This window comes from Doryrhamphus excisus, linkage group LG18 (assembly GCF_037039965.1).
Source record: "Doryrhamphus excisus strain RoL-2023G ecotype Guam linkage group LG18, RoL_Dexc_Guam_v1.1, whole genome shotgun sequence".
Classification (NCBI taxonomy): domain Eukaryota; kingdom Metazoa; phylum Chordata; class Actinopteri; order Syngnathiformes; family Syngnathidae; genus Doryrhamphus; species Doryrhamphus excisus.
The window spans coordinates 15,379,942-15,394,463 of record NC_136374.1 but is presented as its reverse complement, the minus strand read 5'-3'; the positions used below and the strand labels follow the sequence as shown (position 1 = coordinate 15,394,463).

The window sequence follows — 14,522 nt, the reverse complement described above, 5'->3', positions numbered from 1 at the left end:
ACGGTGAAAACACATTCCACAGAAACGAGTCACCCCATCAGTTTACATAGTTCTTTTTTCCGACGACCAGTTGGTGGCGACAGCGAAATCTCAAACCATCAACCGTAGAAGAAGACCGAGTTGCAGGTGTGTAGTCTAGGAAGTACAGCTATGCACTGTAGCGAATCATCGAGAATATTATGTTAAAAACATAAATTACAGCATTTTTAAGGGATGCCGAACTGAAAGACGCTTCCCTAAAAGGTCGTTGTTTTTCCTCGAAGGTGAGCTGATCCATTCGCTGTCTTTATCCTTAAGCGATGCAAATGACATTGCTAGCAAACGAGCGCTGCAAGTAAACACAAGCTAGCCTGTAAAGTCTAAAGTACATGTCATCTTAAGTTAACTCACATTTTAATCGCCTTGTGTCATGAAAATTTGCGATACGAACGTATTTATAATTTTAGATAACTTTGTCTTCACTTCCTATTTTGCGCAAGAACCTATAAGTGATTTAAACACGCTATATTAGTCAACACATGGGATGTCACTTAACACTTATTATGCGAAATTGTGCATTTTGACTCAGAAGCGGCCGCCATTGCTGTTGCCATGGGGACGACAATGAGCGAGCCTTGCATTTACGACAAACTGTCGGAGAGTATCGACATCCTCCGTCAGTCGGGCTACCGCTACGGGATGTCAGAGAGGGAGATCGAGTGCTTCATCAAACGGATGCTGGAGACCAATGAGCCCAGGAGAGATCCGCCTCAGTTTCCTGTTCTCAGGGCCACCGCCAAGGTCAGGACAAGAAGCGTATACAATCCAATAGTAAACAATGGGTATTGTACTATGTGAAACTGACTAAACTGTCCTGTCATTGTGTGTAGTTTGTGGTGGTAGTGGGATTCCTGTTGGTGGTGGTCTTGGCCTTCTCGTATCCGCAGAGTTCCGCGCAGTTGGGTCTGGTCCATTTGGGGTCCTATAACTGGTCGTCGCCTCTCAGCCACGTACGCCTGCTGTCGCTGCCCATTGCCAAGAAGTACAACTTACTAGGTATGATTGGCCCCACTTCCATTTTACATGCTCATCATGAAGAATTAAGATGACAATACAGGTCCAATCCCTCAGTGATGAAGAGCATGTGGGGGTTGTGCAGGTTTCCATGAATGGTGGAGTGCCGGTTCCGTCAGACAGAACTTGGTCAACTGTTCTGGCTGTGCAGACATCTCATCAGTGCTGGAGATCCCAGAGAGCCTCAGCGGGACTGTGACCTTGCGTCGGGGGCCACAACTTGTCCTGTTGAAGGTCAGCTGTTCATCAATCTCAGTTGAATTTCAGTGTTCTAATCGTTCCTCGTTGTTTCCTGCAGGGTGGCGAGTCCCTCAGCATTGAGAGGCTCCAGCTGGAGGAGCTTTACCTGGCCCATTCGGGTTCCATGTCGGTTTTGCTTGAAGATGACGACGGCGTGCAGAATCTGAATGCTGGCCTCCCGCAAGGACCCGCTAACTTCACTTTGCTTTGGTACACATTGACTCTGTGACCTTCTACTGAATTTGTGAGTGGGTGAATAAGACACCGACTCCGCTGCTTTTCTGTAGGAGGTTTCGCTCTGCGACCAGAGAGAAGGTGCTGAGGTGGCTCTTCCCCAAAGCGGAGCTCTGTCCCCTGCTGGACAGTGCCGGGACCATCTTGCAGCGCTGCATGGTCACCCACAGCATCAACTCCCAGAGCAAAGTGAGTCCAAAAATATGAAAAATTCTGTCTTCCTGGTCTGAATGTGTATTTATTGCTGCTGTTTTGAGTCTCAGGGTGTGGGGGTCTTGGGCTGGTTGGTGGTAGGCGAGGGGCTCCCGACGGTTCGAGTTGTTCCTGTTCAACGCTGTCAAAAATACTGCAGTTCCTTCAACTTATGGCTCAACCCCGGAGATATAGGTATTACCTTTGCTTTCATCATTCAACACCTGTGTCAGTATGGAAAATAAATCTGTACAGTGAACGCAACATCCCGACATGTGACCTTGACCTGTGTAGTGTACGCCGACCCTCGCTACTGGCAGATGGAGCTATTCCCTGGCCGAGGCCAGAACATTGTGTGCGACGGGTCAGCATTTTAACCCCAACAAGGTTTGACGCTGAATGTCCCGACTTCCTGCTGAAGCTCGGCGGTGCGTATCTGAAGAGGCTCCGCCCCACCGATGCCTTATGACCCCCCCCCCTCTGAACTGGAGACTGCTACGCAAATGTGTGACTTTGGCGTGCTGATTTGAAGCACGCCAAGGTTGCGAAAAGGCAGAACAAGCTCGGTGTGCCATAAATGAACTTTTTCGTTTTCAAATAAGTGAACATTTGTGAAGACGATAGGTCCGCCTTCATCTTTCAGGACCCGTGTAGTGATTTCCTTTCGATTTGCACAAAAGATAAAGCTGCTTCTCTTGTTTCCCTATTATTTATTGATATTGCAGGATGTATGTGGCACACAGTATGGTTAAGCTGTTTCTTTGAACAAAATCTTGAAATGTTGTGATGCTTTTCATCAATGCAGAAAACTCATGGGACCAAAAAACATGTATGAAGTGAATAAATCACAATTATGAATCAGCCTTTAAAAAACCTGTATGTACTTTTAGAGCAACGTTGAATAGCTGGGTAGAGAAAAATCACTTAAGTGAATTGAAGAGGACAATTCAAATGGAGTGATGTCCATTGACAAGTGTTATGTTGATTTGTTTGGATGTTTTTTTTTAATAACAATCAGTGGCACGTCTCCATAATAAAGTTATATTATGTGTAAAGGAGATAATGAGCTCAATGCAACCGAGGTTTGTTTTTACTGCAATAAAATAAGCAAACTTTGCGTGAGAGCAGAACGGAAACCCGAAAACTTCTTTAAAGATCAGGATAGAAGTGAAAGAATGAGAATAAATTTCACTACCTGTCAAGTAAAAAGTACTAGAGTACTTTTAAGGGTCACGTCGCTCCTGAAAGCAGCAGTGGCGATGACTCCGAGGCTTCCGATTTGTCATGAAGAGCGGCAAAGCTTTGATGCGGCGAGTCGTACAAGTGGGAGCTCTGCATGTCAACCTCGGCCCGCAAGTTAATTTTCTTGGAGAACAACACAAATGTTAAAAAACAAACAAAAAATATGAAAAAAAAGAGAAGCCGAATACCTGAAAGTCTTGTATGTAGGTGAGAAAGAAGCTGATGAAGGAGAAGGCCAGTGACCACTCGCATACGGTACTGATGATGTGAGCTGTGTAACCCTTAAATATAAAAACAACATCATCACACTTTGTCTTCATGCTGGGACAAGTTCACAATCAAAACATAAAAGCAGTGAAAGTCACTGAACGCACCGTTTCGCCAGGCGTCCAGTGCAGTTTATGAGCGACGTCCACCCCAGGTAGGCTGCTGTACATGATGACAGATGATACAAACACTGTGAGGAGAAACACTGTTAAGGAGCACCATAGCACCTTGTGGAAAACAACAAATGCTAGTTTTGAAGGATACTGCTGATGATGCTGATGAGGGTCCACAGCCAGATAGCAAGGCGCACCACAAACACGCTCCTGCTGTGCACATGAGGCTGCATGTAGTGAGACAACACAGTCTGCACCAGGATGTAAAGCGCTCCCACACCTAAGGTCAGCACTGCTCCCAGGAGATGGACCGAGAACAGTGTGGTTTTCTGCACTCACACACACACACACACACACATGTTCAAACCCTCCACACACTGATACAGGATCAGGGACACACACCTGGAAGTTGGCCACCACGCACATGCCTAAAGAGCTACAGACACCCAGCAGCAGACCAAAGCGGTTCAATCTGTGGAGGTGGAGCTCGCTGTTGTCCGTCAGCGCCTCCACTTGTTTGTATCGTACGTACACGGTTGCCATGCCTGCACAAAAAATAGACTTCATCAGCAACATGTGACAAATTCATTCATTCATTTTCTACCGCTTTTCCTCACGAGGGTCGCGGGGGGTGCTGGAGCCTATCCCAGCTGTCTTCGGGTGAGAGGCGGGGTACACCCTGGACTGGTCGCCAGCCAATCACAGGGCACATATAGACAAACAACCATTCACACTCACATTCATATCTATGGACAATTTGGAGTCGCTAATTAACCTAGCATGTTTTTGGAATGTGGGAGGAAACCGGAGTACCCGGAGAAAACCCACGCATGCACAGGGAGAACATGCAAACTCCACACAGACATGGCCGAGGGTGGAATGGAACCCTGGTCTCCTAGCTGTGAGGTCTGCGCACTAACCACTAGACCGCCGTGCCGCCCCATATGACAAATTATGTCATATTATTCTACTTCTGATCCTAGCCAGAGTATTAAAAAAAAATTGTATGTCATTATTATGGAGTGAGGGCTGCACGGTGGATGAGTGGTTAGCGCACAGACCTCACAGCTAGGAGACCCGAGTTCAATCCCGCCCTCGGCCATCTCAGTGTGGAGTTATGCATGTTCTCCCCGTACATGCGTGGGTTTCCTCCCACATTCCAAAAACATGCTAGGTTAATTGGCGACTCCAAATTGTCCATAGGTATGAATGTGAGTGTGAATGGTTGTTTGTCTATACGTATGTGCCCTGTGATTGGCTAGCCACCAGTCCAGTGTGTACCCTGCCTCTCACCCGAAGACAGCTGGGATAGGCTCCAGCACCCCCGCTCCGACCCGTGACCCTTGTGAGGATAAGCGGTAGAAAATGAATGAATTATTATGGAGTGTTATGCAGAGTTCCCAAAAGATTATGACTGCTCATAAGTTCTCAATAAAAGGTGAAGCCATCTCCAAATTATTTAAACAGCAGCACTTCCATAGCACGTTTTAAGATGAAAGCCTGGACATAACAATGGGAATACCGCCACTCGAAAAAAGAGCTACCTTCGCTGAACAACAAGTCCGGCTTGTTAGCTTGCTAACCCGCTAAACTCCCTTCGCAGAACACCCCCTTAATACATGACATATTGTGTGTGTTGTTGTTTTTTTTGTACCTAATAAGGCTGACACGTCCAGCATGATGCCAAACACACACCTCTCTGGTGCCATCGTTCCCGTGTCGCTGCAAAACAACACAAAAGAAAACCTTCAATTGCGACCGTGATAACGATAACAACATCGGCACTAGCTGTGAGTCAAACAAACAATCTTTCAATTGCAAGCCCGCCACTGTGAACACTCATCCACATGAGTAGTATTACAAATGTTTGAGGTTATTTTCAGTCAAAAGAACTGACTTACTGCAATACAGTTGTTTTCTTCCAACAACACTAACAAACCTGATTATCCAATCACAGCTAAGCAACTGTAACCAGACAAGGCACTCTCTGTCAAAACCAGTCCAGACACTCAAAAGACTTAATTGGATTCAGATGTGCTCTCCCCTGACCCATGCAAAAAAGTCAGCAGGACTTAGCGCTAACCTGATGTACGGGACCAGAGGGTCCACATGTCTCAGAAGCACAGCTGTGACGTAAGCGAAGATAAATGATGCTGCCGTCCAGACAACCAGAAGAGCCGGCAAGAAGCAGAGACCCTGCTGGAACCACCACATCGTCTCCTCTGTCCTGTACGACACAAAAGAAATACATAATATTATTCAACTGTGCTATCCAGCTCTTAATTATACTGTAAAATTTTTTTTTTAGCTTTACATATTTACAACCAAGTAAAAGTAATGGACCCTTATCATATACTGTATATTACTGACATGCTGACTGATGTTCCTCAGAGGACAATAATAACCGTAGTGTAGAATTACTTCCTCTATGACAACATACATTTGAACTTTTGTATAGGAGGTGATTAGATAGAGTACCTAATGAAGAGGCTGGTCAGTTGGTGCTGCTGACTGACTGTAAGGGCAGGGTGCTTTGGATGTTAGGTCATGTGACTGTCCTGATGCCGGTCACTTTGATGGCGTCTTCAGTCATTAGGAAGTCGAACAGGAAGTGAAACAGCAGATAGAAGAGTGAATATAGTTCGAGAATTTTTTTTTTCAATTTCAGATGATAAATTAATTTAATACACTGAAAGCGAACTAAGACAATTATGTAATGTTTCCCGTGGGATACCAGACATAGTTTTGTAGCATTAGTCTTAAAATTCAACTTTGGCTTTGCTAGCTTTAGCTTTCCGTCTGTTCTATTTATCTCTTTGATCTTTAAACAATTTAACACTCACGTTACTCAAGCGGTGCGATGTCAAAGCAACGAACGGTGTTTCTTATTTCAGACACAACAATCCCACCTCCACAGGACGTCTTTTAACATCAATAGCGTTTCATATGAAGTAAAATAGTCGCGCACTTTGTAGGACGCTTCTAAACAAGACATTAGCTGTCACCCATGCGACGAAGTGCGCATGCGTGTAAACAGTCGTCTAGCCCTTGTATTTGACTCGCAGGTCCAAACGTCAACCAAACATACATAAATACATAACAGTAAAGATGAACGGTAATACTTTATGCATTTTAACTATTTCGTCAACAGTTTGTATTCTTAAACATCGAAAACCCTGGAATGTTAACATTTAAAATCAATTCAAGGATTAACGTACCACAAAATAAACAACTCTAATCTAATAAAAAATAATGGCTTTATTTTTTTTTTACTCTATATGACTTGTTCTTTTCTTCCTTATATGCAATTTCTCAATCACAATTCAGTCCAATACATGCACATCTGGACATAACGGATGTTTCTTAAATACGCCAAAGACATTGGTAACAATACTAACCACACTCCCATCAGGACCATTTATCTTTATTCTACAGAGCCATGAAGATTCCCTAAATATCCCACCTGAAGGCATTAGAAGACAAATGATTAAGATTTGGGTGAAATGTGCCTTTAGAGACGGCCACATTAAGACAATGGCAACAGTCGACATTATAGATGCTCTATAATGCAATTTAAAACAAAAAAACAGGCACAATAAGCAAAAGCAAGAAAGTTGAGTGGCTGCCAGTTAGTAGGGAGCGCCGTAACAAAATGAGATGACACTATCATCGTAACGTTTTGAATCCACTGTGACAAAGTTGGTTTGATGGGAATGTAGCAGGGGATGATGCCTTTGAACATTGCACCAAAAAGTTTGCAGAACCAGATCAACAGCAACTTCGGACCGCTAGGGATCAGCTATAAGTCACCCCTCAATGCATCTGAAGTCCAACACTAAACCATAAACCGATGGAATTAGTTTTCCACAAGAACTCAGTTTCGGTTACCCTGTTAGTCAACTTTCAAGTGATATTAGTACAGAAGAAGATCTGGGCCATTGCTTGTGTGGAAGCTGGAGGATCATTCCTCATCCAAAAGGCTGCGAGCGAGCGTACGGTTGGCTGCTGTGTGTCCTTACAATGGCAAGTGGAACCACAAGCTGCGGCCATGTTTGTAAATATCACACAGACTAACAATAAATACAAAACAAAAAAACAGTAAATAAAATTCCCCCAAAATGTACATGTGCGCCCATAAGTGGTTTTAAAAGAAAGTAAATGACAAACATTAGAAGTTAATTGTGTAAAATAAGAAGTACTCTCCAGAGTGTTGCATGTGCACATTTAAAATGGCTGTAGAGCTGAAATAAGGAAATTCTTTGTAACCGTGTAAAAGTGGTCTTAAAGAAAGAAGAACGTATCATAGCTTGGTATTTACAATAGCAAAAATGTAACAAATAATACATAAGAGTTGTAATAGTGACCTTTTTCTCGCAGATAATCTGTTAAAACAACAAAGTTTCTCTGGTATGGTAGCACCTGAAGTCTTTGCTGTGCGGAAACACTGACAGTAACACTCCAGTACGGTTAGGACATAGATTATCTGTCCTGACATTCACTTGGCAGAAGCACAAACTTTACACGGCATCCTCCCTGGGCGTGACTATGTGGGGAAACAAAAGGGACGAGAGCGACTAACAGGGGGGGCGGGCTGTGGGACGGAGGAGTAGAGTCAGTAATGGCCGACGTGGCCTCAGTGCTTGGGCGAGCTGAGGACAGAACAAGGCTTGATTTTGAAGACAAAGATGTGAAGGTGGCTGGCGATCTGGTTGCAGACGCTGACGCAGTAACGCACCAGGTCGAACAAAGAAATGACCTGCGGAGATACACAAACAACACATTAGCATGCAGACTTAAGCACAATGATAACAAGTTTAGACTAATAGGACGCAAACACTTTTTTTGTTAGTACAGGGCACACCTCTCTGCCAGGACCGCAATGTTTACAAAGGAACTTAAATATAAATTTGCTTTGTAGTTAGCAGACCACTTCCTGCTTCATGGAGGATGTCAGGGTGTGCCATTATAGTTGTGGGGGGTGGATGCTTCTATTGGTGTCATAGGTAATAAATAAGAGTACACACAGAGCTGCTTAAACAAGTGTAAACACTAAACCATACCACTAGTTAGCAACGGGGTTCATGCTTTGACACAAACAGAACAATAATCCTTAAAAATTATCCCCCAAATCCTGGGGATTTATAAAGTACCACCCCACGTGTACTGTAAGTAAACTGGTTCCAAAATGTTGTATGCCACTGGGAATTTGTGCAATGTAAACGTCGGAAAAGTGACATGCATACGCAAAAGGACGACATTGGGAATAAACATTGCTGCAGTGTGAGCGATAGTTATGTGCGATACCGTTTTAATTTAATTTCCGAGACGATACTGTGTAAAAATTTAGTCTGGTATCAGCAATACCGATACGATTTTATGTGCAAATTTACCAAATGTGTTTGGTAAATTTTTAAAAAGTAGCATACAGAATGCTAGCCTTTTATTGATGTATTTTACATCCAAGTATATTGAGGTAGTGGGGTGAGTTACAGTATAACCAAGCTAAAAAATAATAATAAAGGACACAATCATATAACTTACCCATCAAAAGTATCACTATTGATTGATTTTAGAGCCTGAAGGAGCTGGTATCGATATTTCAGAATAGATTAACAATACTTAACATTTTGTGCAATAGGAGCCATTATTATCTCTACAAAATAAAATAATTGTAAACCAATGTAACTATTGCAAGCACTCACCAGTGCGATCCACAGCACCAGGTATTCGTCAATAAAACTATTGAAATACTGATTGAGGAAGAGGAGTCCTGGTCCCAAGAAGGCTAAATCGTGGAGGTGCATCTCACTTTTTGTCATGTGTGCTACCTGGAGACACAAAGACATCACACACAAACACACACAACATAATCTATTGTCACTTGGATAAACATAAAAACAAGGCCAGAAATGACCTGTACAATTTCTTTTAAAAAGTCTATTTGACTTACAACTAATTTATTGGTGATTTTGGCAGAGACAAAGCCAAACGCCAGAATATAAAGACATGGGTGTTTCTCGAACAGCTGGACAGACGACTTCTTGTAAATCATCACTGCCAGGACTATAACGGAACCAATGTGCAACACTGGAGAGAGGACACTGGTTCCCTGAGGGGAGAGACAACAGACAGACAGACAGACAAAGACACACATACATTAGTTTCAGAGCAAACATTCACGCTGGTCCCAGACGTCCCTTTGTGTTAGAGCGCCAACATGGAAAAGCACACTTACCGCTATTGTGGAGCCGTTCTTGCCCACGCCTCCTGTGAAGATAACTCTGAAGTAATTGGTGCAGGAAAAGATGGCTCCTAAAAATGTGAAAATGGCAGGAACCATTTTCATCTGGATATTTAGGATGGGAATCTGGGAAGGGAGCGAGGGGGAAGAGGTAATATTTGGGATGTGGGTACAAAATAATCACATTCTGCTTGAAGACATCACACAACCACGAAGAGAAGCTATAACGTAGCGTGCAATGATACAACCCAATCATTAATATGGAGGTCAGCGTTACCAGAGACTGCCAGAATGAAGACCCTCCCATAGCGGCCAGCAGGTACATGGTGATGATGAAGAGCTGCACCTCCGTCACGTCGATGCTGAGGGAGAAGACACTTAAGCTAAGAGCTTCTCAACAATGAAAAATGTTTCTTTACATTCTTCCATGAACTTTGGACACCGGCCAACTCTGTGTGTGTGTGTGTGTGTGTGGAATATACTACTCACATGCCGAATCGTAGCGTTCCTGATACGTAGGTCTGCCAGTGCGCGCAGTAGAACATAAACATTCCAGCAAAGCAACAGAAGAACATCCAGTCTGGGTTTGTGCCAAGCTGTACCGCTATACTGGTTCCCAACACCACAAACACTGCACAGACCAACGTTCCACAACAGAGATTCAAAGAAAGGAAATACACGCTGGTCCTTCAGAAGGAGGCTGTTGACTTTTCATTAGCATTTTAGCATCATTAACTGTTACGTATACAAAAAGCATAAAAACATGTAGCATACCAAAAACATGCATGTTAGGTTAATTGGCAACTCTAAATTGTCCGTAGGTATGAATGTGAGTGTGAATGATTCTTTATCTATATGTGCCCAGCTATTGGCCGGCGACCAGTCCAGGGTGTAACCCGCCTCCCACCCGGAGTCAGCTGGGATAGGCTCCAGCACACCCCTGCCAACCCTATTGAGTAGAAGGAAAAGGTACACACACACACACACCACAAAATACCAAGGAAAACTAGAAGAATAAATACCACAGAAAACGCCTAACTAGCAAAGCAACAGGATCACGAACCTGTGGAGAGCGAGTCACAGCCATGGTCAAACAGCTCCCCCAGTGGTGAGCTGCTGTTAGTTCGCCTGGCCTGCTTGCCATCGATGGCGTCTAGTGACTGGTACACAAAGAGACCCACTGCACACAGCAGGTACGCCCAGAGAGGAGCCTGTAGATGACACAAGCATATCAAGATTATTTACTAGAGGTGTCATGAGAGCTCCCAAGAATAAATATTTAAGAGATTTATTTTGGGCGAAATGCTGTCTTGCAAGAAAAGGGTGACCAAAAGTCAGTCAGACTGTAAACAATGCCATTGCTACTATGAATTAATAATACATTAATATGGCAGCGGTATGGGGCGAGGCATTATCACGCAGTTCATGATTGCAGGTTGCAATCCAACCTACCTGAGTGCTCCCATCATCAGTGGCTATTTTGCCCCATTGTAGTTCATCAGTGTTAATCATGCTATGTCCAATCAGAGGCTGTAGTAATTCTCCACTTGATCAAAGTTACTTAAGATTTGTCAGATCAAAAAAACATAGATGTTTGGTCTGCACCCTTAGTCATTGAGCGGTTACATTTGGCTAAGCACCGAGTTTACAAGCGCCGGCAAACACTTCATATGTAGAAGAGATCCGTGTTGACAATTTAGCAACATGGTCGCTACGTTTCAACGGGAAGAACGCACGAGCAGGAGTAATGTTTGCATGGAATGTACCTTACTTAAAGCTTATGTTAAAATCTCACTTCATCTCGCTGTCATGGACCCAATCTGGTGCATCGTCTCGTGACACCCCTATTATTTACCCTAATTATGCAATTCAGCAAAATACACCCTAAAGACACATTAAATATGTGTTAAAATATATCTCTGTCCTAGTTCACAGAATCTTGTGAAAAACATGGTGGACCTGCTCAGTGGCAGTCGGGCAGTAGTAGACCAGCACCAGCGTGGTGAAGATGTTGGTAGCCAGGCCAATAATGGTGATCAGGTTGGGAGCGATCCAGGAAGGAACGCGAGCCACCAGCCACTCCCAGTAACGCTGCATTAGAGGCTCCAGCAGCGAGCGTCCTGCACTGCTGTACCTGCAGGCCAAAAACAGATAATGATTTATTATTTTAATGGTAATGGTTTAATTTCATTTGACCATGCATCAGATTACAATTGAATGCATCACATAATCAGTTCACAGTTCCACATGTCCAAAAGGAGTAGGAAGAAGCAAAGCTTATTAAATCCTACCCCTCCATCTGGTACTTTTACAATCAGTAACTGTTACATTTGTTCACTTCCTGCTTTCCTAATATAGTTTTTAAAAATTTGGGATTATTTTTGTCATGTACCGAAGTACGAGGTGATATGAGCATCCAATGACATAATGGGTACCATAGTAAGTGTCAATATAGTGATATATATAGCACATCATGACTGGTTCAAGACTCTTCATCCTTGTATTTAGCAAGCATCAACTGCTTGTATTATTTCTTGAATTGGCTCATCGTTGTGCATTGTTTGAGTTCCTTACTCAATCCATTCCATAGTTTGATTCCACATACTGAAATGCTATGGCTTTTTAACGTAGTCCTAGCATATAAGTGTTTTAAATGTAGTTCTTCCCTGAGATCATATTTCTCCTCTCTCATTTTAGGTAATTGGTTATTTTTAGCCTTATGCATCGTTTTATCTGTTTGAAGATTAACTATATCAGCAAGTTTAAGTATTTGTGATTTTAGGAATTAATCGCTATTAGCTAGCGAACTGAGTCAGATTCCCCAGGTTTGTCAAGTTCATACAACATGAACTGACTGCTTTCATATTCCATATTTCTGCACAAGAATGATGACTGTTTCCTTACACTTTTGAATGTAAAGCTCTGAGCCTCAAATTCTGTCTTTTTTAATAAATTTTATGAAAAAAAAGGCACAAAGCAAAGAGAGGTAACAGAGTTTGAGGCAAGAAGCTGAATATTGCCCCACAGTCAAAGTGATGATTGATACTGAGAGGCTGTCTCCACTCTCAAGATATTATTCCTATATTAATGCTCACACTCTGCAAAAGCAATGCAATATTTGCAATGAACTTCAACATATCTTCAGAAATTATAAATGACTGATGTATGCGAATCCATGTAATATCATATTTCAAATGTCCTGACCTGTGCTCCTCCAGCCTTTTGAGCTGGTGTCTCGAGAGGGGGGGTGAGGGCAGCTCAATCAGCCGGCGCAGCACTCCGGGGGCCAGCCAGCAGCTCGCCTCCATGCTCATGCCCTGCCCGGCGGGGTCCTTGTCCCGCACCAGCCCCCGGCGAGAGCGCAGACCCCCCCCTTGCTGCTGCCCCGTCCCACTCATGGCGCCCCACTGGCCACGGTCCTTATGGAGGGGCTAGAGGTCCACAGCGGAGCCGGATGAAGCTGGACGGATCAGGAGAGCACAGATAAAAAAAGTACAAACTTGAACTCGAGGAGAATTAATTGACTAACTGTCACTTGCAAACACATTTATGATTTACATTTTTATCTCAACATCTGCATTAACGCCAAACTTAGAAAAAGTAGTTTGAAGTCAGTCACAAGTGAGTATGTGGGTAGCATTTTAAGTAATTCTCATTTTAAGTAATTTTAAGTAATTTAAGGAAGGCGCTGCAGGGGTGTATAATAAGAAAATTCATGCATAGCTCATTTTTTTTGGAATATGTGACAATGTAATAACACAGAATCATGTAATACTGAAACCTGATTACAAAGGAGATGGTCATATGACAAATAAATTGCTCTTGAATGATTTTTTTTTCTCTGATTTCGTAATATTTCTTGTAAAAACAACCGGTTAGGCAAGGTGAATGCCACCACCAAGTGACAGCTACAGCACTACGGATATGTAACAATAACTTACATTGATTTAAAAATATGTAAAAACATTTTTACCGCAGTTTCACTTCACATATAGTAAACATCGCTAGTACTTGTCAAACACATGACAACCCAGCAGTTCTCAATTATCTTGGCCGCCGCTGGAAAAACGTCATTATACTCAGATTATGCTGATGTTGACGATTAGCATTAGCATTGGTTAGCTAGCTAGCTAGCTAGCTTCCACCTTCGCTCCACAAACATTAAACTTGTGACACTTCGCGCCTTCTACGCCGTTCTCTCGTGGTGGTGTCGGTGTCATTTTACAACTCTGAGCAGAGAACCAAATGCCGCTGGTAGTGTCACTATTCGTGGGTAAGAGCAACCAACGCACTCGGTTCCTACGGTGAGCTGAGACGAGCTCCAGTGAGCCTAGCCTAGCCTAGCCTAGCATAACCTAGCCAAACATGCTAACTAGCATGAGCAGGGCAAACAGACCTGAACGAGGACAGGGCGACGGCTCCAGACAGTCTGAGGGGGAGATAGAGGCTCTTCACGCTGGCAGACGGGAGCCCCTCTCGGGTCGCTTGAATGGAGGGTTGTCCTCTTTTTAGCCTTGCGGTAGTTTTGCGTGGCAATGCAAAAAATCACCTCAACCGGTGTCTCTGAGTGACACAACACGCCAATTGACGTTAGCCCTGCTGCAAGTCTCGCGTTGCGTTCAAAGACATGGGTTTATTACAGCCATATTTTAGACTACAAGGCGCCACTTCATCTTGTGCGTTAAATTTTCAAGTATAATATTATTGTACCGTTAATTAAAAATAATGCCACTAACAGTGTCAGTCAAAGGTTGAATTTACCTTGCGAAATACTGCACAATATAGAGATTTTCCGTCAATATTATACAGAGTGTGTGGTGTTTATTTGTGTCCATGTTTGTTGATTTCTATGCAGTTTAAGTCTCCTAGCCATTACATTACATTACATAACATTACATTACATTACATTACATTAGTCGGTCACATTAGGATCACAGGTG

At 43.3% G+C, this 14,522-nt stretch overlaps 3 protein-coding genes across 3 annotated transcripts; 1 reads left to right on the top strand and 2 right to left on the bottom strand.

Moving 5' to 3' along the window:
• The first annotated feature begins 109 nt into the window (after positions 1 to 109).
• lg18h6orf89 (linkage group 18 C6orf89 homolog) lies at positions 110 to 2,797 on the top strand. Its single transcript, XM_058055647.2, has 8 exons — positions 110 to 263; positions 569 to 780; positions 870 to 1,035; positions 1,139 to 1,287; positions 1,352 to 1,503; positions 1,581 to 1,716; positions 1,791 to 1,914; positions 2,014 to 2,797. The coding sequence occupies exons 2-8, from the start codon at positions 592 to 594 to the stop codon at positions 2,094 to 2,096; spliced, it is 999 nt and encodes a 332-aa protein (XP_057911630.1). The 5' UTR covers positions 110 to 263; positions 569 to 591; the 3' UTR covers positions 2,097 to 2,797.
• Positions 2,310 to 6,353, bottom strand: dram2b (DNA-damage regulated autophagy modulator 2b). Its single transcript, XM_058055651.2, has 9 exons — positions 6,185 to 6,353; positions 5,820 to 5,924; positions 5,425 to 5,568; positions 4,996 to 5,063; positions 3,744 to 3,886; positions 3,493 to 3,670; positions 3,336 to 3,418; positions 3,150 to 3,242; positions 2,310 to 3,084 (listed from the first exon to the last, which is right to left on the bottom strand). The coding sequence occupies exons 3-9, from the start codon at positions 5,553 to 5,555 to the stop codon at positions 2,950 to 2,952; spliced, it is 831 nt and encodes a 276-aa protein (XP_057911634.2). The 5' UTR covers positions 5,556 to 5,568; positions 5,820 to 5,924; positions 6,185 to 6,353; the 3' UTR covers positions 2,310 to 2,949.
• Positions 6,354 to 6,749: 396 nt separating this feature from the next.
• Positions 6,750 to 14,201, bottom strand: cept1b (choline/ethanolamine phosphotransferase 1b). The gene is made up of 10 exons (XM_058055645.2): positions 13,979 to 14,201; positions 12,787 to 13,042; positions 11,542 to 11,716; positions 10,646 to 10,793; positions 10,072 to 10,213; positions 9,860 to 9,944; positions 9,577 to 9,708; positions 9,292 to 9,450; positions 9,044 to 9,169; positions 6,750 to 8,097 (listed from the first exon to the last, which is right to left on the bottom strand). Exons 2-10 carry the CDS (start codon positions 12,978 to 12,980, stop codon positions 7,975 to 7,977), a joined length of 1,284 nt encoding a protein of 427 aa, XP_057911628.2. The 5' UTR covers positions 12,981 to 13,042; positions 13,979 to 14,201; the 3' UTR covers positions 6,750 to 7,974.
• Positions 14,202 to 14,522: the final 321 nt, after the last annotated feature.

Bases quoted from the DNA above. Each gene is read 5' to 3' on its own strand.
- lg18h6orf89 (XM_058055647.2), top strand. From the start codon at position 592: ATGGGGACGACAATGAGCGAGCCTTGCATTTACGACAAACTGTCGGAG. The intron at 1,717-1,790 runs GTGAGTCCAAAA...TTTGAGTCTCAG, and splicing joins GCATCAACTCCCAGAGCAAA to GGTGTGGGGGTCTTGGGCTG. The intron at 1,915-2,013 runs GTATTACCTTTG...TGACCTGTGTAG, and splicing joins GCTCAACCCCGGAGATATAG to TGTACGCCGACCCTCGCTAC.
- dram2b (XM_058055651.2), bottom strand. From the start codon at position 5,555: ATGTGGTGGTTCCAGCAGGGTCTCTGCTTCTTGCCGGCTCTTCTGGTT. The intron at 3,419-3,492 runs GTATCCTTCAAA...TTCTCCTCACAG, and splicing joins CCTCATCAGCATCATCAGCA to TGTTTGTATCATCTGTCATC. The intron at 3,243-3,335 runs GTGCGTTCAGTG...TTTATATTTAAG, and splicing joins ACTGGACGCCTGGCGAAACG to GGTTACACAGCTCACATCAT.
- cept1b (XM_058055645.2), bottom strand. From the start codon at position 12,980: ATGAGTGGGACGGGGCAGCAGCAAGGGGGGGGTCTGCGCTCTCGCCGG. The intron at 9,451-9,576 runs GTAAGTGTGCTT...CTCTCCCCTCAG, and splicing joins AGAACGGCTCCACAATAGCG to GGAACCAGTGTCCTCTCTCC. The intron at 8,098-9,043 runs GTGAGTGCTTGC...GTATCTCCGCAG, and splicing joins TGGTGCTGTGGATCGCACTG to GTCATTTCTTTGTTCGACCT.